Source organism: Zootoca vivipara, chromosome 1 (genome assembly GCF_965207765.1).
Source record: "Zootoca vivipara chromosome 1, rZooViv2.hap1.1, whole genome shotgun sequence".
NCBI classification, from domain to species: Eukaryota; Metazoa; Chordata; class Lepidosauria; order Squamata; family Lacertidae; genus Zootoca; species Zootoca vivipara.
Genome location: NC_142582.1, coordinates 49480219 through 49503591, shown reverse-complemented (window position 1 = coordinate 49503591; position 23373 = coordinate 49480219). Strand labels below are relative to the sequence as shown.

The following is a 23373-nucleotide window of genomic DNA, read 5'->3' as shown; positions in this document are numbered from 1 at the left end:
CATCCGTTATTTGTCAGTTTTCATACTCCATAGTTATAAAATGTCTGCACAGTGTTTGTGTAACTGGAGAGCTCTGCATTTCTTAATCATTAGCCCCCCCCCACTTTTCTTGCTTCTCCTTTTTTAAAATTCAAGGCAGCTGCATCTGGGGCACTCATCCATTTCCTTCTCCCCCCATCCTGTCACCTGCCCCCCTCCCCCTTACCTGTCATGTGGCACATTGGACATCCTGCTGAGCTCAGCAAGGGAGTGCAGAGGGCATGTGACAGGACCAGCAGGGGGGTGGAAAGAGGAGCTGAGCCTGCCTCAGCTCCTACAGCAAAGGAAAATGTAAAGGTCTATTGCCCCGATGCCTGGGGTACCAAGGTAGAAACCTTGCCTCTGTAGAATGCAAGTGCCCTCACTGCAAGGACGAGAGGCCAGTTAATGTGTGGAAAAGGGTCACTAATGCATATCAAATGATCTGTAATGTGCACTCCAAGTCTCTTGCAAGGCGCACAGGGGGCTTCATCATGCCACATGACCAAGCCCATTAAGATTTCTAAGCACTCTCCTAGCTGCAGCCTGGTCTGAATGGTTTTGACACTGAAAATATTTGCATCCATTCAAAAGGCTTGGGAATTTTGCCCAAAATGAAATTTAAAAAAGCACCACGACTATGAATGGATGGGGAGAAGCAGAGACTGGGAGTTGGAGGGGAAAGGAAAGGGAGGCAATGTTCCTTTTTTGTAAAATCTTGGAACTCCTGTAATCAACCAAGTTTGCTGCCCTAAAGGGAGGGGTGAGCAGAGGGGCAGATCAGGATTGAATGGTAGATCTTTGGGTCATCTGCAGCGGATTGACAAGGCTTCTTACTCCCCAAATGTTTATCAGCAAGAACAGCAAAATGGCAACATCTAAATTAGGCTGCTAAAATGAAGGAGGCTAACCAGAAACGAACTTTTGTGCGAAATGGCTATGAGGTCCGTTCACTTCTGGTGCTGAAAACTAATTCCTAGGCTCAAAGGCCCCCTTGCTCTTTAATTCCAACTGGGTGTCTTTTGCAAAAGTCTAAATAGTTGGTTCGCCCAAGAAACCAGCCCTGGCCTGCCCCACTAGATACTTAACCCTTCCCTTGGTCAATTAAAGCAAGGGATCTGCCAGCCAGCTGGGGCCTACCTTGGGCACCGATCCATTTTCCTCCACCAGGAGTGGGGCATTGTTGTTGACAGGGATAGGCTCCGAGTTGTCATGGCAAAGGCAGCAGAAGAGGGACTGGAAGATGCTACGGTTCCTGGGCTTCTTGGAAGGTGATGGGTTCTGAGCACCTGCATGAGAAGGAGGGGAGGGGGATGAAGGAATAAAAAGACAGAGATAAGTAGAAATAAGAAGGGAGTGCTATGCTGTCAAACCCTCTTCTTTATTCTCCCCGCTCCCAGGCCTGGCTGCTTCAGAGGTATTTTTCCACAGCCCAGCCCATAAGACTCAGTCTCGCAGGTGAGACATGGTACAGGTTGGGCCACTGTTGAATATACTCTGCGCTTTGTCCATCTTATCCCTTTGGTCCTTTGCAGAGTTCAGAAGTGCCCTAAACACAGTTGGAAAACTCCTGCAAGTGTCTTAAAACAGGGGGTGCTAACAACAAGAGGTTCCTGGCCCAAGGGATATCTGCTTTCCCTCCCCTTTGTGGGTCATAGTTTTAAGGCGCACACCAAATAAACACTTTGCACGTGCACAAAGCAGGTGTGTTTTCAACTGTGTGTATGAGAAGGACACATCTGCCATGGAACCAGTATTGGCTGTGGCTTCCTGCACAAGGTCAAGAACGTACACTTGCCATTCTGAGAGAGAAAAGACTAAACCATGGGAAGTAGAATCAGCCACAGGTCCTTGGAAGACACCCAAATCAACCCATCACCAAAAGCAGGCCACAGTTCTGTCAGCTAGAGAGATCCATGCATCCGGCTGACTAGAGAGGAAGATGGGAGATGGGAGGTGCCAAATATAGGCAGGCCAACTGCTCTGACACAGATGGGGAGCCTGTAGCCCTCCGGATGTGGCGCCAAAACTCCCATCAGCCCTGAACCAGAAAGGTCAATGGATGATAGCAGCTGAGGAAAAGGTGAATTTCATGCTAGGGAGCACTAGGAAAGGAAATCAAAACTGCCAATATCATAACGCCATTGTAGAAATCTATGGTGCAACCGCACTTTGAATACTGCATACAGGTCAGGTTGTGTCACCTCAAAATGGAGTGCACAGAATTTGAAAAGTTTCAAAAAAAGGGGGGCAGCAAAAATGATCAAGGGCATGGAGCACAAGGAAAGGTTACAGCATTTGGAGACTTTTGGTTTAGAGGAAAGGTGACAACAGAGCTCTATGAAATTATGCATGGTATGGAGAAAGCAGATCGAGAAAAGTTTTGCGCTCTCTCTCGCCATCCGACACCTCGTAGGCATCCAGCGAAGATGAATTGTGGAAGATTCAGGACACATAAAAGAAAGCACTGCTTCACACAGAGCACAGTTAAACTATGGAACTCACTCCCCCAAGAAACAGCGGTAGCCACCAACTTAGATGGATTTGAAAGAGGATTAGACAAATTGGTGGAGAAGGCTCTCGATGGCTACTAGCCATGATGGCTCTGCTCTGCTTCTACAATCAGAGGCAGGAATGCTGGATGCTGGAAACCACAAGAGGGGAGAGGGCTCTTGTGCTCGGTTTCCCCTTGAGGGCTTCTTCCCCCAGGAATCTGGTTGGCCCCTGTGAGAACAGGATGCTGGACTAGAGGGGCCACTGGGTGGGATGTTGATACAATCTAGGTAAGGGAGGAGGGTCTGTGGGTGGGATGGGCAGTGAAGGAACAAACCGACTAAAAAGGCTCAAATCCTACCTGGTAAAAGACCCACCAGGATTCAAATATTTGCTATTATTTCCATGGTTTTGGCTTTTTCAATGGAACGGAAGTGCTGCAGAGGCCCCTTCCTTTTGTCTATCACAACAACAACAACAACAACAACACACACACACACAAATCACCCCATGTTATCTTCCTACTTCTCACACAAACATCCTCTTCTGGGTCTAGGCAGATGGGAAATATGGTCTCGCTCTTCCTGCCACCTGCCAATCTCTCTCCTGTCACACACATGCTCCAGGCACCTGGAGTACTTGAGGAGTTTTTAATCACATGCCATTGCCAAGGTTCTGGATTAAATTCACTTTCACATCTAATCCCTTTGCTTGTGAGCAGCTCCCGCTCCATAATCCGGGCCCCAGATAATGAGATTCTCCTCTTGGAACGGCCTGGATCTTAAGACACCAAAGCTGTGGGCTGGGAGTGAGCGGCCAAGGAAGCCAGCCAGGCAAGGAGGTGCAAGGGGGCGGGGAGCTGGCAGGCCCTCCTGCAATCCCCATCTCTGCAGTCGCTGCCTTTTCAGCTCCCTGCTGTTCCAGGTCCCCAATTCTGCCAGTCCCAACCAATGGAGCTCTTGCTATTCCGGCAACATGCCAAGATGCAAAGGAGGAGCCATAGCTCACTGGCAGGGGACCTACCTTGTGCGTAGAAGGTCCCGGGTTCAGCTACTGTCCCCTCCGGTTTTAAAAAGGAAAAAGGCAGCAGCAGGTGATGGGAAAAGGTCCCCTTGGCTTGAGATCCTGGAGAACTGTGGGCTGCTAGTCCCAATAGCTATGTTCTACCTTTACTGACAAGAGGCAGTATTGCCCTCCAAATACCAGTTGCTGGGAATCACAAGCAGGGAGAGGTGTCCTGCTTTCCGTAGGCATCTGGTTGGCCACTGTGGGAACAGGATGCTGGATTAGATGGGCTGTTGGCCTGATCCAGGAGGGGTCTTCTTATGGTCATCAATGGGGAAGAAATCTGAGCTGGATGGACAAGGGCAGCACTGGCATCTGAACCAGCTACTTAGCCAGCTATATGGAAGCCGCAATGAAGGCTCATGCAACCCTGCGTCAAGGTAGGTTCCTCTGCCTTTACTTCTCAACTTTACTGCCTCAACACCATGTGAAGAACAAAAGCAGGTGTTCCCCAAAGATTAGTCAGTAGCCACGAGGGAGAGGTTGAAGATGGGTGCAAGCGGGTGAAGTGTAGGCAAAGAGGGGGACAACCTTTCAAATACTGCAAGATCAGAGAAGACACGGCTTCGGATATCGAGAGTTGCCATCGGCCCTATGTCGCTGCAAGTAAGATGGGGTGTGGAGCTCTTTTAACGAGTAAGGTCGTAAACTGATGCACACAAACAAAAATGGAGGGAAGGACTAGCCAGAGGTAACACACGCCTTGCAATTTTATCTCTTACTGGTTTTGCTCATATACATTATCTTCCATGTGTGAAGGAGGAAAGGGGTATTGCTTCTCTGCATTTCAGAGCTCCCACTGAGGTGGCAAAGCTGGGGTGCAGAGATGTACCACTTCAGGCTGTAGGTGGAGGCTCACAAGACTGAGTGTTCCTCTTTGTGTGTGTGGGGGGGGGGAATGCCCAGAAAGACAACTAAATGTCAAGGTGAATTCTAGCTTACACTTCTCTCAGACAAGCTAGCTTTCTATGCACAATGCTTGCTTTCTTTATTTGCTTGCTTGCTTGCTTGTTTTCAAGTTATGTTAGCTCCCATGTGCAGGCTAATGGAGCACAGTTCAGTTGCAGGTTTACTACCACAGTGAGGGCCAAAATGAATGTAAAAGCAGCAGGGGCACAAACTCCAGGGAGTTGAGCTCTTTTAGCCTCTCCAATAATATTTTTTTTTGGGGGGGTAGATGCCCCAATGTTCCCAACTGTCGGGAGACAGAGGAGGCTGAGTGTGGTGCCAAGCGTGGCTTCAAGGTCTGGCTGCCAAGTGTGAGAGAGGAGGAGCTGCCGGCTACTGCATTCAGCCCCGCCCTCTGGTTGCCCATTGCGTGCATGATGTTGTGCGCATGATCTGGGCCCCTCAGTCTTTGGCACAAGTTGGCATCTCTGAACAGCAGCAAATCTGTGTGCAAAGTAGCAGCCTGCCACCTAATCCCCATAAAGCAGCGGGGGCACATATGCATGAGGTTTGGCTTTAGGTTCAGTTGCAGCAAGTGTCGTTAACTGGGGGGGGGGGGAAAGTACCGAATTAGGGGAAGAACAGCATCAGGCTATCCTAGTGACTTATGCATTAATGCCCACTTGTAGTTGGCAGGTTATACAAGTGGTGTTTCAGGACAAGCAGTGAGATGTCAGAAGGCAGAATGGCAATATTGGACATGTTGATCCAGAGGTGACACATTGTTCCTATGCCAGCGTATTTGCAATCTCGAGAACTGTTTGTCTTGTATACTTAATCACCATCACTGCATTTGGCATATTTTATTAGGTACACCATGTTCTTTGGTTGGCAGATATACATTGTAAATATGCAGCAAGGGGGAGGGCTATCCCTCTTCCTGTTTGGTCCTCATTTTTGCAACAACACGGTTGTTGTTCTTTTTACTGTCAAGGGCAACCGGAAGGAAACAGCACAACCTTTTCAGCCCCTGCTGCTGGGGAATTTTTTAAATAAAAAAAAACATTTCTGCATTTAAACCAGAAGGCCGAGTAAAGCAGTTTCAGCTAACCACCTATACAGCCTTTTAAAAAAGAAAGGGAAAAGAGAGACCTGGGACGTGTAACATGAATACAAAACAACACCGGAATATTTGCTGGGGCTTCAAAGCATGAATACTGAGCAGCTGCTGAAGCATAAATGCAAGGCAATGTGTCAGTCACTGGCCAGACACTTGTGAAATAGTCTCTCTCTCTCTCTCTCTCTCTCTCTCTCTCTCTCTCTCTCTCTCTCTCTCTCTCTCTCTCTCACACACACACACACACACACACGCAAAAGCACAGCTCCACCACCTCCTCACTGCCTGCCATCCTGGTTGAGAAACAACATCCCAACTCAGAATCTGCTGTAACATTTGATCCTTACAAAAAAAAATCACCAGGGAGAAATCACTTCTGATTTCCCAATACAAACCAGACTACTGCTATTGTAAGAGGGTGGTGTGGATATTATACATCGAGTTTCCCCAGGCTGGATAACAAAATGATACATAGGAAGCTGCTTCATACCGAGTGAGATCACTGGTCCATCTAGAGTAGCATTGTCTACACTGATTGAAACGGGGACCTTCTGAATGCAAACCTGGTGCTCTATTCCTGAGCTACAGCCCCTTTCCCCTCTTCATTTTGTTTTTGTTGTTCCACATCCGGCTCATGGCCACTCTTTTCAGCAGATGTCACAAATTTATTTCTGGGGGGAAGAAATCAAAAGAAAAGGTGGCACCACCACAGAGAACTATGCCAAATTATGTCCCCATAGCGCAATATGCAAATCTAAACCAATATCTCATTAAGAGCAGAACGCAAAGCAGGTGACCATAATGATTCCTTAGAACAGTGTTTCTCAACCAGTGTGCCTCCAGATGTTTTGGGACTACAACTCCCATCATTCCTGACCACTGGTCTTGCTAGCTAGGGATGATGGGAGTTGTAGTCCCAAAACATCTGGAGGCACACTGGTTGAGAAACACTGCCTTAGAAGACAAGGCCTGTGCACTCAAAAGAAAACAAAATCTTTATCATTTACACTTCAGACATAAAAGCAGGCAAGCCCAGTTTCTGACCCAACAAGCTGTGTTTTATCATTGAATTGTGTTTTTAAAAAATAATTGTACGTTCAATTGTTGTAACGTACCACCTTATGCAGAAGGGCAGGATAAGAAATCTTATAAATAAATCAATAAGCAAATGGATCCAGCTCACTAGGCCTCTGACCACTCCGCTGCAGCAAGCATCCCATCAAGGAACACTGAGAATTCATGCTCCACAGTCAGAATTCTTAGCAAGGTAGAGAAGCAGTGTGTGTGTGTGTGTGTGTGTGAGAGAGAGAGAGAGAGAGAGAGAGAGAGAGAGAGAGAGAGAGAGAGTGCCAGTGTTGTTTAATGGATGTATATTGGGTCTCTCTCCTTTGCTGCTTTATTAAATTGGGAAAATAAAAGAGTCTCACTCTCTCAATATTCTGGGTGACAGTCAAGTCCTTGGGCTTGGGGGTGAACAAAATCTTGAGTTTGTCATACTACACATTTGTGACATTTTGAGAAACCAAAAGGCTGAATCACTGAGGGATGAGATTAAAGAGTGCTGAAAGACTCACAGGAATGTGGAGTTTGTTGATGTCTCACAAGATTCCTGCTGCTCTGCTTTATGTCTAATAATAGTGGTACTAAATATTTTAATAGCATACTTCAAGTTTTCAAAGGGTTTCAAACAAACCTTCTAAGTAATTTTCACAAACAGCCCTGTAAGGCAGGCCAATATTATCATTCCCATCTTCAGTATAATAGCAATTTGCCTTTAGCCACCTCAAATGTTAAAAAATTATTGTCTGAAATCCTGGAGACCCACTGCCTGTCAGTGTAGACAATGCTGAGCTATGAATTTGAGGACGAGTCTCATATTCAATTCCCATCTCACAGTGCTGGGGACACAAACAAAAAACTGTGCAGGGTGTCCTGCTGAGCACTGTGTGCCAATGAGCAGAGCCACTCCCAACAGTCCACCATGTGCCCAGGTGGTCTGCAAATTTGCCCTAAGGAACAAAGGTTCCACTTATATACGATGCAATTCATGTGAGTGAAGTAGCATGTCATAAGCTGTACATAAACCAAAACCCAGTGGTACTGGTTAGAATACTGGATTAGGACCTGGCAGACCAGGGTTCTAATTGACCTTGGGCCAATCCCTATCACTCAGACTATCTGACGTCACCGGCTTGTTGTGAGGATGAAATGGGGAGTAGGAAAACCATGTGTGTCACTTTGAGCTTGGAGAAAAAGTGGAATATATTTTTTAAAAAAGAAGTGAAGGATGAAAATAATTTGTAAAAGCAACCCCTTGTGTGGCAGACCTCCAAGTTTTAAACCCATGCAATCTGTGTGGAGGTTTACAAAAAGGTTTATCGCATGGAGCTCTGTCCGTTTGGTTGCTTTGCAGATACCCACATGGACCATTGCATCTATTAGCTGTTCATCACTACGTATCTACAAAATTGGTAGTAATCTTGGGTGTTATCCAGTTCAATTCCTTGGCCTTAGGTAATAGCCCCTACAATTATACTGTGCCTCAAAGGCACTGATCCAGATTCTTAATACAAATCCCCATAGAAGGAGATGCAAATATCATTTCCCCTGGAATGCAATAATCAGAGTGTGGCTGGATGTAAACAAGTCTGGAAGATCATTTAATCCTTTGCCAGCCCAGTTCCTTCCAGATGTTTTGGACTACAATTCCAATCACCCCTGGCCAGCCCCGGAATGAGGTTGGCAAAGGCAGCTTAAGATATAGAGAGAAGCAACTGTCTTTTGACAGCTCTTCTGCCTCACACAAACATGCATGACCCTTGAAAAGGTCCGTTCAAGGACACACGTCCTTCCGCAGCCCATCACTTGACCTGGTTGGCTTGAGAAAGGAGGAGGAGACCAAATTACCATGATCAAGGGGATAGGAGTTACCCGACAAGAGTCCAAGCCCAGCACAAAGCCCTGACCATCCCAATCAGAGATACAAAGTGTCTGAGGATTTGGAAGGCATGACAGTGGTGGCAGGTGGGGGTGGCATATTGTGGGGAAAGGGAAATATTTGCCGTACTAATGAACTGAATTATGAAATACAAAATGTACTACTTTGAGAATGTGAGAGGCACTTACTACTATTTAGTAAACAGCACATAAAATTGTGCTTGTGCTATTTGGTAAATTTTTGAAGGAGAGACACACACACACAGAAAGAGAGAGGGGGGAGGGAGGGAGGGAAAGAAAGACAGAAAGAAAGAAAGAAAGAAAGAAAGAAAGAAAGAAAGAAAGAAAGAAAGAAAGAAAGAACACATTCTTTCATTTTAATGGAAACAGAAACATTCAATGCTCTGGTAAACAAAAGTGAAAGTTATACTTTGGGCTTTGAAATACAGCAGCCTTGCCTAACCAAGTACTTTTCTGACACTGACACTTCAGCTGCCATCTCCTTGTCCAACACAACCAATGGTGAGTGACTGTGTGAGCTGTAGTCTGATAATATCCATAGGTTCATAGGTAATGAGAATGATGATGATGATGATGATAATAATAATAATAATAATAATAATAATAATAATAATAATAATATTGTACCCCAGCCACTTTGGACAACTTCCAACAGGATATCAAAGAACACATCAAAATATCAAACATTAAAAGCTTCCTGAAACAGAGCTGCCTTCCGGTGTCTGCAAAAAGTCATATAATTGTTTATCTCTGACATCTGACGGGAGGGTGTGCCACAGGGCACACAGAACTACCAAAAAGGCCCTCTGCCCGATTCCCTGTAACTTCACCAGAAGGGCCTTGGAGCTGGACCTCGGGTTCTTCAACTTGGGCCTAAACAGACCTAGAAGAATGCTGAACTCTCTGTCTTAGCCAGCCCTCCTCAACCTGATGCCCTCTAGATGTTTTGGCATACCACCCCCATCAGCCTCGGGCTCAACATGGACATACTGATTGGGACTGATGGGGCCATAGTCCCAAATATCTGCCATGTACCGAGATGGGAATTGCCCATACATAGTATGCCAACCGCTGGATTATCATGCATCTCCCGACAACATTTCTATTTTTTCCATATTGGACTTTGGGGCTGGGAAAATGGCACACTCTCAATGAAATTTGCCACTTTGCAGATAATCATCTCCTGCAGGTTGGGCTGAGGCAGGGAGGTTAATTCAATCAATTAAGGGTTCCAACATCAACTTGCCTAGACATTAGCAGGAAGGTAGTTGTTGTTGTTGTTTGTTGAATTTATGTCCCACCCTATACTCGCAGGTCTCAGGTCAGCTCATAGGTTATTATTATTCTCACACACTTTGCGTAGAATGAAGCTGCAGACTGAGGTGGTGGGACTCTGGGGCACTTGCTTCAGAATGTAGATGAGGAGCTTGTAGCTTAATGCCCTTTCACATTTAAAATGTGATAAACTAGCATATCATGGTGGAAGGTTAATAACAGCTTCCTCCACCCCATCTGATAATTTATTAAAATAATATTTAACATAGCGCTTTCAACGTACTTCGCTCAGTTGTAACCCTTTCAGCACCCCTGCAAGGTTAATTCCGTATTATGCTATTCACTGTTGCAGGTAGGGAGAGATCCTGAGGGGCTGAGAGGCCTTTTCCAAAGCCTGTCTAGTGACTTTGTGGCAGAGGTCAGACTCAAACTAGGGACTTCCCGACTTGCAGCTCAGCCTGCAGTGCAACAGCACAGAATTCTGCCACAACTCATAAGTCATCATAATATATTTGGAGAGCTCGATTTGTGTGGGGTGGGAAGAGAGGCTACAAAAGGCTATCCAGAGGCCTGAAAGTTGGCTGAGCGGTGAGACACAGAAGGAGAACCTACAGAAAAGCAGGTAAAAGAGCTGTATTGAATGATTAATCACCATTTAGAGAAGGTGGGAGACAGAACTGGGCATTAAACAACTTTCTGGTCAAGCAAGAGAAAACAGAACAGGAATTGAGTGGGAGTTACAAACATGGGCACTTCCCCATTAACATTCATAAAGTACTTTTTAAAACACACACACACACACACACACACCCCCTTTGGAACAGGCGCCTTAAGACTGGGGCACCCTTCAAAAAGAGTCTCTTTGGTCAGCTACTGTTCCACTCACAAAACGCAGCCAGCTCTGCTTGCATGGACAGTGTGGCCTCTTGGGCGTCTCCTCTGATCTCATTACTACAGACTTCGCATGGCACTTTTGGAAACCAGAATCGCACTGGCAGGTCCAGATTCAAGAACAAGGGGACTGTATGTGGGCAATAAGAGAAGTCTGCTATATTCTGTGTTCCTGTGACATTTAGAATTACAGCCAATCCTCTAAAATAGGGTGAAGCTTTTAAATAAAGAACGTTTGGGCTATCTGGGCAGTGTCTGCTCTGGAAGCAGAACCATCCTTTGAGTCCTTTCCTGAAGATCCTGTGCCTAGACCTGACGCTGCAGGACACTGCTTCATACAGGACCAGTATTGCGTACTTTAACTGGGAACAGCTCTCCAGGGCCTCAGGAACCACCTGCTCCCCGCTACTCTTTTAACTGGAGAAGCTGGTAAAATGTGGGCTGGGTGAGGTAACTGTTAGGTGGATTTTTAGCTGGTTGACTGACCGAACCCAAATACTGCTCACTAATGGTTCCTCGCCTTCCTGGAAAAAGTGACAAGTGGGATGCCGCAGGGTTTTGTCCTGAGCCGGTTGTTGTTCAACGTCTTTATAAATGACTTGGATGAAGGAATTGAGGGGATGCTCATCAAATTTGCAGACGACACCAAACAGGGGTTAGCTAATGTCGCAAAAGACAGAATCAGGATTCAGTATGATCTTAACAGATTGGAGAACTAGGCCAAAACTAATTAAAAATGAATTTCAGTAAGAACAAATGTAAGCTTCTACACTTGGGCAGGAAAAACCAGCTGCACAAATATAAGATGGGGGACACTTGGCTTGCCAGTAGTACATGTGAAAAGGTGGTCTTAGTAGACCACAAGCTTAACAGGAGTCAACAGTGTGATGCAGCAGCAAAGAAAGTTAATGCAATTCCAGGGCATCAACAGAAGTACAGAAGTATAGCATCCAGATCAAGGGAAGTAATAGTACCACTCCATTCTGCCTTGATCAAACCACACCTGGAATACTGTGTCCAGTTCTAGACACCACGATTTAGGAAGGATATATTGACAAGCTGGAACATGTGCAGAGGAGGGTGACCAAGATGATCAAGGGTCTGGAAAGTAAGCCTTATGAGGAACAATTGAGGGAGCTGGGTATGTTTAGCCTGGATAAGAAGAAACTGAGAGGATATATGATAGCCATCTTCAAATATCTAAAAGTCTTTCACTAGGAAGATGGAGCAAACTTGTTTTCTCCTGCTCTGGAGGGTAGAACCCGAACCAATGGCTTCAGGTTTCAAGAAAGGAGATTCCAGCTAAACATCAGGATGAAATTTCTGACAATAAGAAATGTTTGACAGTGCAATGGACTCCCTCAGAAAGTGGTGGACTCTCCTTCATTGGAGGCTTTTAAGCAGAGGCTGAGTGGCCCTTTGTCAAGGATGCTTTAGCTGAGATTCAGAACTGGACTAGATGACCCTCGGTGTCCCAACCTTACAATTCTATGGTTCTCTGATTCTATGCCAGGAAATGAATCTAGGAAGTTGCCCTATACTGAGATAGACCATTGGCCCATCTAGCTCAGCATCGTCTACACTGACTGGCAGTGGCTCTCAAAGCATTGTGGGGATTCCTAGCCCTACGTGGAGATGCTGGGGATTGAACCTGCAACCTTCTGTGTTCAAAGCAGATGCTCTACCACTGAGCTACAGCCCCTTCCCTCTCTTTGTTTTGTTCCACATCAGGTTCATGGGCAATCTTTTAGGGAAGAAGAACAGCTCAAGGGCAGAGGGCATGTTTTGCATCAGAGATATTTCAGATTCAACCCTTGACCTCTCTCTCTCTCTCTCTCAAAAAAAAAAAGGCTGGAGAAAATCTCTTTCTGAAATTCTGGGACTGTTGCTAGACAGTGTAGACCTAGGGTAGCCAACAGGAAGCCCTCCATATGTTTTTGGACTACACCTCCCATCAGCCCTGACTAATGGCCATGTAGGCTGGTGCTGATGAAAGTTTAAGGATCCACCAATATTCAGAGGGGACCACGTTGACCATCCTTGTAAACACATCATTGAGCCAAATGGTTTAACTCAGTATACGGCAGCTACAGTGCTAGGACAGTACCCCACAGATTGTAGTGTGGCTCAAACTAAACACAACTGACCAGCCACATATAGTGGCAAGATAAAGCCCCCATTTTGGTTGCCTGCTCAGAACATTTAACACAAGAAGAGCCCAGGTGGATCAGGCCAAAAGCCCATCTCATCTTCTCCCAGTGGCCAGCCAGATACCTACAGGAAACCTGCAAACAAGAGCTGAGCACCACAGCAGTCTCCCAACCTGCAATTACCATAAACTGTCCCACAAATAAGTGTCTGCCAGGATGCATTTTTCTGTTCCATTGTGCATAAACCTCTAGCTTTAGGCTCTACCTTCTTGCTTCAGACAGAGCGTTTGCAAAATATCACCAGTGAAAAGGATGGCTGATAGCACCCCAGAACCCTGTCACACAGGCCTGCTCATGCCCAACCTCTCACCCATCAAACCATACACACACCACCAGCCATTTATTGTCAGATATCTTAGTAGCCCAAGAGAAATGCCTGCGCCTCCCCCATTCAGAACAAATGTTGTCTTGCACCAAGGTCGGTTCACTGGCCCATCTCTCTCTACTAAATGGCATTGGCTCTGCCCAACTCACCCCACCAGCCTTCAGCCAGAAGGCGTTGTTGTTGTTGTGCTTTTAAAGATGGCCGAAAGCAAATGGTCCAAGTGGGCACATGAGCATGGGGGAGCAGCATCCCCTTTCTCACCTGCCACCAACACATCTGACCCAAGAAATGCCCCAATTTCTCAGTGAAAAGGCCTCAGGATTTCTTAACCTTGCCAGCCAGCTTCCTTTCTGACAGAGCCGAGATCACCAGGAAGCAGTGGGAGAAAAGCTAAAAGCAGCTAGCAAAACACCACACCACACACACACACACACACCATCTTGGGCTATTCCATTCCCCCCACCTTCCACCAGCAATGTTTACAACTCACCAGCACCGAGAGAGGGTGCTAGGAATGACATCTTTCCTCAGCCCTATCAGAGCAACTCCTTCATAATCGCCTATCTAGTGAGCCCACCTGTGCCTCACCTAGAATGGAAAAAAGGGAGGTGTAAGCTAACACCCAGGGTCAAGAAAATGCTGCTCTTGCTAGTAAGTCAGGCGAAATCTCTGGATCCCCAGGAAGTCAGAGAGAGCCACCCTGAGTCTCAATCCTGAAATAATGTTGAATTGGGAACAGCTCCCTATCTAACATCTCTGGCACCATCAAACAAGACTCCTCCTACAGACGTGTGTTTACTAACACCTGGAACAAGTCTGGGTGCAGCCCGCCCCACACCTGCTCATAGGGGGCTTTCCCCTGCTCAAAATCTCCCATAGCAGCAAACAGCCGAACCAGAAAACCTCACCGGTGAAAAACGCACTTTCGCTTTAAAATCCTCTAAAGCAACAACAACAACAACTGCCCATAACACGCAAAGGGAAAGATGGAGGGAGATGCATTCAGGATATGGGGTGTGGGGGTTTTGTGGGGGGGGGGCAAAAATAAAAAGGGATTCCTTATATGCCTCCTTAATGAAGCCTGTTGCCGAAGCACAGCTTCCTCTTCGCTCAATAATGCCACACACAGTGAGGAAATCGGGGTAGGGGCAGGAAAGCTATGGGGATCCAGAATATAGAAGGGAATGGAAGTAGGACCCCGCCAAAGAAAACAAACCACCCAGTTTTTCTCCTCACCCCCCAAAGCCCTTAAGGAACTCGAAGGAGCTACTGCGCCAAGCCAGCATTTCAGGGCACCCTCCAACCCCATGGGGCGAGGCGGTTATTTCGAGAACCAATACACACAGACAACACATACACGTGTGCAACGCGCCGCGCTCGCTACCTCGGTGCCTCCGTGTCCAGGGCTCAGAGGTGGACCGGACGCAACAAATCGGATAGATTTCCTGCTTCTTGGGCCGACCACGCACCAGGGCGTTGCACTGTGGATCGATATATCCGCGCAAGAGAATGGGGGGACGGCGGGGTGAGGTGGGCAGCCGGAGGCAGCGCGCGTCGCCAGAAAAGCGGCTTGGCCACTGTTTTTTTCCTGCCACCGGAACCTGAGCCCGGCGTGGATTGATTTTGCGCGTCCGAGAAGGGCACGCAGGCTCCCTCAACACCCCGCTACACCCGCTTGTAGACGCGCGCAGGGCGATCCTACGCTCCCTTGTCACCTTGTCACCGATCTGTCAAGCTGAAAAAGGTGGCGCGTTATGGGAACAAGTGGCTCCGATCGTTTCTTGGCGATCTGAAGGTGGGCACCGAGAAGATGCCCCCCCGGCCCCGTCTTTGACCTCTACCCCTCGGGGAGGGCAGTTCGCGCGGGTCTCTTTACCTTTCTCCTGCAGAGGCGTGTTCACCTCTTCCTTGCTAACCTGGGTGATAATGGACCCGCTGTCCATTAGACCAGAAGGACAGAGCGCTCTCTCTCTTCCCTCCTTCCAATTGTGTCTCCGCCGCTTTGAGGAATTTTCCAGGAGTTAACAGATTGTTGTTGGGGTGGTGGGGTGGTTTTTTTTTTGGTGGCGGGGAGGTTTTTTTAAAAAGAAAAGGAAATGAAAACGGAAGGGGGGAAATAAAAGGGTGGGGGAGGGGCGGGGGGAGATGGGGAAAGGGGAAAAACAAAACAAAAAAGGGGGGAAAAGAAAAAGGCAGCGGCGGAGGAAACTTTGTTACAACATGGAGTTCCCTCTTCACGATTTTCTGATACAAACATGGAGCCCAGGCGCGGTTTCAAGCTACCCCTTAAAAGGGCAATGGCTGCGGGCCGCCTGGGATAGCCAGCGGCGGCGGCCTCCGGAGCGACCCCTCTTGGCCACCATCCGAGGGGAGGGGAGGGATTTTGTCCCCCTCTGGTTCTGGGGAGGTGGGAGAGATCCGTTTGATCCGAGTTTGAGATCGACCCGGATCGGACCACAAAGCCGCTTTCATCCTAGTGTTCCGTCTGTTCCCATTCTGCAAGGCGACGCTCGCGGGCCCCGCCAACGGGATTAGTCGTCGTAGTAAAAACTGCTGATTTCTCCAAGGATCTTTCCCTGCCCATGCTCGTCGCTGTGACGCCGCCACCTCTGCGCCTCTGTAAAGAGACCCGCCGCCTCCCTGTTGAGAGGGGGTCGTTTTAATGAAAGAGATACTGGATGGAAACCATCGATCCAGATGAAAATGACCCTTGCCCCGTGTAGAGCAGGGTCGCTCTGGACTAAACGCACCAGAGAGGGATGCAATTGTGAAGTGATGCAGCCTTTTCTCCTTTGCTCACTCCTGCTCAGATAATATGAGACCCATGCAGGACCCTGCGTATCTGGGGGGGGGGAGGCAGAATAGTCATGCTAGTCTGTGGGAACCCTGATATTTGGGTGTGACCCTCTACCAGGCAATGTTATCAGATTATCAAATTGGAATTCCTGGAACCAGAGAAGGAGCCTCAAAATCCTCCCTGGGGAGGGAAGCTTGAAACCAACCACCAGGAACCTGAAGTGTACAGTCCAGGACAAACTTCACTTCAGTCTGACCCTTAAAATCTCAAAGAGGTTTGTCATAGCAGGAGCTTTCATAACAGGTGCTTACATCACTTAATACCTGAAACAGGTACCTAGATATTGTTACTCATCACCCCAATGTCTGAGCAGTGTGAGATTCCAGGGGTCCAGGCACTCACCTAGGGGCTGTGTTTCCTTGGGAAATGAGGTACATATAAAGACCGTGATGTTTTTATGACATGTGGTTTATTTATACATACATGCAGTATATACAACCTGAGCCTACGATGGAGGGGCTCACAGCATTGACACCCCTAGAGGTTCTTGCTTCTCCCAATAGCCACAGCAGCCTTGGATTCAAATAGAATTCAAGCAGGCTCCAGAACGTGGCTCTGGCCCTCTCTCCAGCTTGCTGACTTTAACAGAGTGACACTTTTTCCTCACATCGCAGCAAAAACTCTTAAAAGTCTACTGCATGGGCTTTTGTCTTTCTATTTTTGGGTTGAGGGAGAGACCCCTCTGTTGCCCTCTGGGGCACAGAGCCACTCCCTTTGTCCCCTAAAGAGCCATTTTAGCAGGCCTGACCTGGCAATCCAACATTTGAATCTGTGCTGGATCCAGGAATTAGAAGAGGGACAAGGCATTCAGCCTAACCCCTTCCTCTGAACATGATCTCCTGAATATGGGAAGCCAGCATGACTTGTTTTTAACATGCAAAACCCAGTACCTGGCACCCAGGAATTAGAAGAGGAGGTCCAGGCACCCCACAACACACATAATAGAGGGTAGATAGAATTGTGTATTGCACAGTGTATAAAACCCAGGAGATCCTTCTGGATCCTCATATGTGTGCTTGTTTCTGGGGTTGAGAGAACTGTTCTGCTGCTGTGGTGAAGTTAGGTGGTTTCAGAGAGGTCTTGTAACCAGCCTTCCCACCCAGCTGTGTAGGTGGGACTGTTTCAGAATTCCATCCTTGGCAGCAATATTAAAAGCATAGGAATAACGCTGTAAAACCTTGTTTTGAGCAAGTCCAGCTATGAAGCAAGCTGGCGTCCCCCTTCTTCCTTCACTTAACAGAGAATCAGGCAACAACTTGTAAATTTAAAAACAAGATTTACTTACTTTGTTCTCATGCATTGGTTCACAGCAATGGCACCAGTAAAAAAAAGATGGAAGCAAAATACTTATATTTACAGTATAACCAGCTTCAGGCATGTGCCTAAAGCTGGAGTAGGTGAAGGCATGTCTGCATCCTATAGGTCAAAGTAAGAGAGAGAAGAACGAGAAACACTACATGCTCCTTCCTCTCCAGGAAAGCAGCAGAAATGACATCACACAGAGCCCTCTCTACTACTGTAATTGTACTTCTATGGTCTGAGTATCTGCCCATTAGCAATACAGCTCTGTGGACTTGGCCCCTTCTCATGCTGAATAGCAAGAATATGTATTTGTTAGGGTTGACTGCCGATCTCCCACACATATAAGAACCAGTGCTCAGATATTGGCTCTGCTGTTTCATGTTAAAAAGACCCATTGGAACAAGCCAAAAAACCCATCTAGTCCAGCATCCAGTTTGCCACAGTGGCACAAGGGCAAGAGTGCACACCTGCTGTTGTTTATCAAGACTGGTACCCAGAGGGATGCTGCTCAGGGCAGTGCACCTGTTTTGCATTATTTACTGCTCCCCCCCCCCCCTACACCCATGCGCCAGTCTATTAAATTTTACACCTCATGCCACGCTTTATCTTAAGACGAAGACCAAGGCAAGCTTCAACATCAAGCCAGATTTCCCTCCCGCAAAAAGAATTCCGTTTAGTTTGCCATCTTGTAGCCTGATGAAGGGCTCTGTAGGACTCTGAAGCTTGCTCACTATTTTGTGACATTATGTTTGTCTGAATAAAGGTATGGCCCCACTTCGGATTTGGTTTTTTCCCCCCTTATCTCTTTTTTTGCGGTGGCGCCCACGCGAGGACACACCAGAAACGTTTTTGCCGAGTTCGACCTCGCCGCCGACTGGCGCCTAGCGCAACAGAGCCATTGCCCTTTTAAGGAAGAAGAAATTCTTCGCATAAACAAGCTTTTGGGCCTGGAAGCTGGGTGCCGCGTCCTCGCAAGATTCCGGAGCGATGGGGAAGGCGGCGGTGCGAGGGTCGCTGGGTGCTAGGAGCGCGGGAAACTTTATCTTCCCCGAGAGACCCGGCGGCGTAAGAGGAGCAAATCCGGGGCGCCTTTGGAAGTTGATCGGGAAGGGGAGGGAACAGGAGGGGGGCGCAGGGGAAGACTTGAAACGGGCAAGGGAGCGTCGGGCAAGAGCGAACCCAGGCCATGGGTGAAGCGGCTGTTTTGGGTGGGGAGGAGCAACGGCACAGGCCGGGAAAGTGGGACGCCCCTGGGCACAAGAGCACGTTTCTCAGCCAGACAGTCCCTACGAAACCCGAAAGGCCTTTCCTCCGCGCCCAGCTGGCGCCAGTCCCGCGCGCCTCCGCTCCCTTTTCTATTGGGAAGGCGCCAGGCGCGGTTCTCTCTCAAATTTCCCCGCTCGAAAGAAGAAAAAAAAAGGCAAGTTTCACCCCGACGTGATCGATTGTGGAAAAGCAAGAATCCCTTTGTACCCTTTGAAAGCCTTGCTGTCCCGGAGTTAGCAAAAAGCAGGGAAGGTTTTTACAACCACAGGAATGACGTATTTTTTAAAAAGGGAAAGTGGGTGGGGGGGAGGAGGGAGAGAGAGACTCGCAATCTTATCAAAGTTCCCTATTAACCGGTATGCCTTAATGGCCCCCTCTACCGGCGAGTCCAGGTACAGCAGGGTCCCTCGCGGGTCCCGCGCTTCTTGTTGCTTCGAGTTTACTTGGTCGTATCCCATCCTGCTTGTCTCCACGTAGAGGTTTTTTTTTTCACCGTAAGGGACCGGATAAAAGTTCCTTTCCTGATTCTCGAGCGCAGAAGTGCTAGCTTCCCGGGTTAGCTGTCGCTGCCCCGCTAGAGGGTGATACGTTTTTAATTTTTCCTTTTCGAGATCCCCGTTTTCCCGAATCTCAGAGGCACTTGGAAGGAATCCATGTGTGGGCGAGCGGGGACTAGCCTGTGTTTACAACCCATCCGACCCAACGCGATCCAATAAGCTTCTATGTCTGTGCGCAGCGCTAGCCCTGAAGGTCTGGGCTCCTCACTTCGGCTATGATCAAAGAAGGCCTCCAGCAGCCGGTCCCTGAATAACAGGGTTACGCTGCACCTGGCCGCTTCTGCTCCAGTTGTGACCCAAGGCAGAGGAACACGCCCCTGGGTGGGGCATAATTGGGCTGTGGCGGATGTCCCCAGGGGCTTTGCCGCTTTAATTGCGCCCACGCTTAATTCTAGCGCTGCTCTTCCCAAACCGCTTGCATGGTTGCCTCTTATAGCGAGCAGTTCTACAGTTGCCTACATCCCACGCGCGTCTTAAGGAGCAAACGGTTCAGCGGGCTGTTGTAGGAACGCTGCTTTATACTGAGTCAGCCCATCATCCATGTAGCTGCTATTGCCTGCACTGACTGGCAGTGGCAGTGGCTCTCCGGGGTCCGGAAACCCACCCAGACGGGCGGGTTAATAATAATAATAATAATAATAATAATAAATTTTCAAACAGGAAGCTTTCCCACCCCAACCTGGAGATGCTGGGAGTCGCATTTTACAGGCAAAGCAGATGGTCTAGCTACAGTAGAAATTGGCAGGATAAATTGGAGCCAAGCTGGTATTTAAAGGAAAATCGGTGCCCCCCCTTTCAGAATGCATTCTTATTTGGCATTGTTATTCTTTATCATCTAAAATCTAAAGGGGGGGAAATCAGGCTCCAAACTGCTCCATTCAGGTTGCAGACTATTTGGTGTTTGGGGGTGGGTGGGTGGATCAATGGTCAGTTTCTCCTGCTTCCCTTTACATGCCCACTACTTCCTTAGTGCTTTCATTTCTTTCCTGGCTGTGCTTGTAACTCTTCAGTGCACTCCTGGAGGAATTCCTTCCTGTTCTTTTGATTCTTCAGAGTTGCACAAAACCAGAAAACTGCACGAGCTAGTTTACAGTTGCCTGGCTGTGTGCTTTTGCACACTTCTTGTATGCGATTTAAACAAAAATAACATGTGCATGCAGCTACCTGCATGTATCCCTTGCTGGTTCTTGTTTGGCATAATGGAATAAACAAATTAGGAGGCAGAGACAAACACCAAAGGGAACTCCTATTGGAGTAGGAAATATCAAGTTGCTCTTCATATACAAATTCAAATATGCAGAGCTGTGGACTACTTAGGTCTAATTAGAATATGGAGGGGGGGGTGGATTAATGCTCAAATGTGGACAAGCGTTAAGTGTAATTAACTTAGTCTGGATACAACACACCCTCTTTTATTTTATGTTTTGGTTATTGAAGGGCATTGATTTAACACAGTATAATAAAACACAGTTTCAAGAATTCTCTGTCACAGTTAACTGTAGCTGCTGAACACTGTTCTACTGTACTCCGGCCACAGTCTGCTACCCAGTACTATTCATGAAGACACCTTTTGATGAAACACAATTGCTGGCTATCTTTCCCTCTTTGGAGCTCCAGCAGACAGCAAAACTGGTTTACAGGACCTCAGGACGCAGCCTGCAAGTGATACTTTGTGTGATTGGATTCCATTTTGTTTCTATCATTCCCTTTGTTTGTGAGGTCAGCTGGGTTGTCCTGCACAACTTCCTGATTCTTCCCAATGCTAACAATGCCTCTCTGCTTCTCACAATCACCCGATTTCATCCACCCTCTTATTTCACTACTACTAATGAAAACATTGAATAGATTGCTCATGAGCTAGACTTTTTTGCTTGCCTTATCCAGCTTTTGCTGCTTCTTAGTTCTTACAATACCTATATTGACACCTGTCTCTGTTCTGTTTAAGTTGTCATAATTGTACTGTGTTGGGTCTGAATACTTTTGAAAAAGTCCAAACACATGAAACAATCTGCACATTTTTCCTATGCCTGGAAAAATCATTTTATACATTCAATAGAACCAAGTGGTAAAGTTTTTCCTGAGCTTCAGCATCACTTTAGGCTATAAGTGTGCCAATCATATATTTACATGTTTTTCCATATGAAACCACTCCCACCCCCAAATATTAATAATAATAATAATGACTAAACTTATCCTTTAAAGAAGATATTTCCTGGCAGGTAGTTGTGTCACCTTCCCAGCTTCAGTTCAATTTCCCTGATGACCATCTGCAACGTGGGGCTGGTGATACTTGACTTTACAAGGCCATAGCTGCCAAGTTTTCCCTTTTCTCGCGAGGAAGCCTATTCAGCATAAGGGAAAATCCCTTTTAAAAAGGGATAACTTGGCAGCTATGCAAGGCTGCTGTAAGGATTTACTGAGACAATGTACAAAAATGACTTCAAATATTTGAAATGCTGGTGCCAAACACATTGCTCTGCTCTCCTTTGGACCACATCAGTGAGGCCGAGAGCAGGGTCTTGTCGTCTGGGCAGCCCAGGATCTCCAGACATACTGCCCAGGCTTGCACCCTAGAGAGATCACTTTAGCACACTCCATTCTCTCCCCAAACAGACAGTTGCCAACAACTCTATAAGTGCTGCTGCTGCTATTATTATTATTATTATTACTAGTAGTAGTAGTAGTAGTAGTCGCAGTAGTCGCAGTATTAGGAAAACTGTTTGGCACAACTGCACACAGCCTTTCCATGTTCTTCGGACTGCTATAGGTGTTCAGTCTTTGAATCTCTCTGTCCTGGGATTTTGGGTTTCCTTTTGGTTCAGAGAGAATTGGGATATATCCCTTAACTATGTTTATTTATACGACTACATTTACCACTAGGAACAAGGAGTAAGGTAAAGGTAAAAGGACCCCTGACCATTAGGTCCAGCCGTGACCGACTCTGGGGTTGCGGCGCTCATCTTGCGTTATTGGCCGAGGGAGCTGGCGTACAGCTTCCAGGTCATGTGGCCAGCATGACAAAGCTGCTTCTGGCGAACCAGAGCAGCGCATGGAAACGCCATTTACCTTCCCGCTGTAGCGGTACCTATTAATCTACTTGCACTTTGACGTGCTTTCGAACTGCTAGGTTGGCAGGAGCTGGGATCCAGCAACGGGAGCTCACCCCATTTAAGCCACAGCGCCACCTGCATGGCACAAGGAGTAGCAACTGTAATTTGATGCCCGTTCAGCCAAGGAGGGTAGACAGCAGGTTTAGTACTCAAGAGTGGAAAGCTTAGCCCTGAGAGAGACTCTGAGACACAAACTAATTGGGACGGGATCATCTCTGGAGGCGGCTAATTCACTTAGACCTGAGCTGGAGTAGCTATGGTGAGGGCCAAGAGGGATTCACAAGTTGCTTGCCTGGAGGACACTTAAGAATGAACATTGTTCTTGCCAGGAAAGGCTGGGAAAGTGTCCAGGGTGTGTGTGTGTGTGTGTTGGTCTCAGGGCCAATAGACAGGAAGTGAATCCTGTGAAAGCAATTAACAGGCACATCCCCCCCCACTACTGTAAATAGGAGTAGGCTGAGCACCTCTGGGAGCAGAGTTTCACTTTCCCTCCAAAGATGCCAGTTTGCAATTCCCTTGAAATGTAAAGTATAGGTATTGGTGAGTAGAGCAATCCAAATTTGGGAGCAAACAAAGTGATGGACAGCCTGCCACTTCAGAGGTGGCTCACATTGGCATGGGCATGAGGTGTCTTGGGGGGTTGGGGGTTGGTTCTTGTTCCCAACTTGTTTCCATTGTGGGGGATAATTTACGCTGGCAACTTTCAGGTAGTGTTGATGGACCCAGTCCTGGGGCCTAGCTGGGGAGCTTTGGAGACAGTGGATCCTAGGCCACCTCCGTCCCACCCAGCCCATTTCAGACCCTACAGCTGCTGAAAAGAAGCATAGGCAGTAAATTCATTCCTGCAAAGCTCTTTATGGGCGTATTACTGGCAAAGCCTGTTTCCTCCAGCTGAGGGGCCACTTCTGCCCTGCCCTAACCTCCAGGCAGCGGCTATGGGGATTAGGACTGCTCTGTAAAGTGCTGGCCACATTATTGTTGATTGACAATGCAAGCCTTATAAACAGGATGCTGAATTTGGGCATGACCAGCCTTATCAGG

At 47.5% G+C, this 23373-nt stretch overlaps 1 protein-coding gene across 1 annotated transcript in view; it reads right to left on the bottom strand.

Moving 5' to 3' along the window:
- The window catches only part of CTDSP1 (CTD small phosphatase 1), a 28242-nt gene extending 12138 nt beyond the window's left edge, over window positions 1-16104 (bottom strand). The window contains exons 1-2 of the mRNA XM_035127732.3: window positions 15117-16104; window positions 1159-1307 (exon numbers count right to left, since the gene is read on the bottom strand). Of these exons, the coding sequence (XP_034983623.1) occupies window positions 1159-1307; window positions 15117-15183 (216 nt within the window). The 5' untranslated portion in view covers window positions 15184-16104. The remainder of the gene's footprint in view (window positions 1-1158; window positions 1308-15116) is intronic.
- Window positions 16105-23373: the final 7269 nt, after the last annotated feature.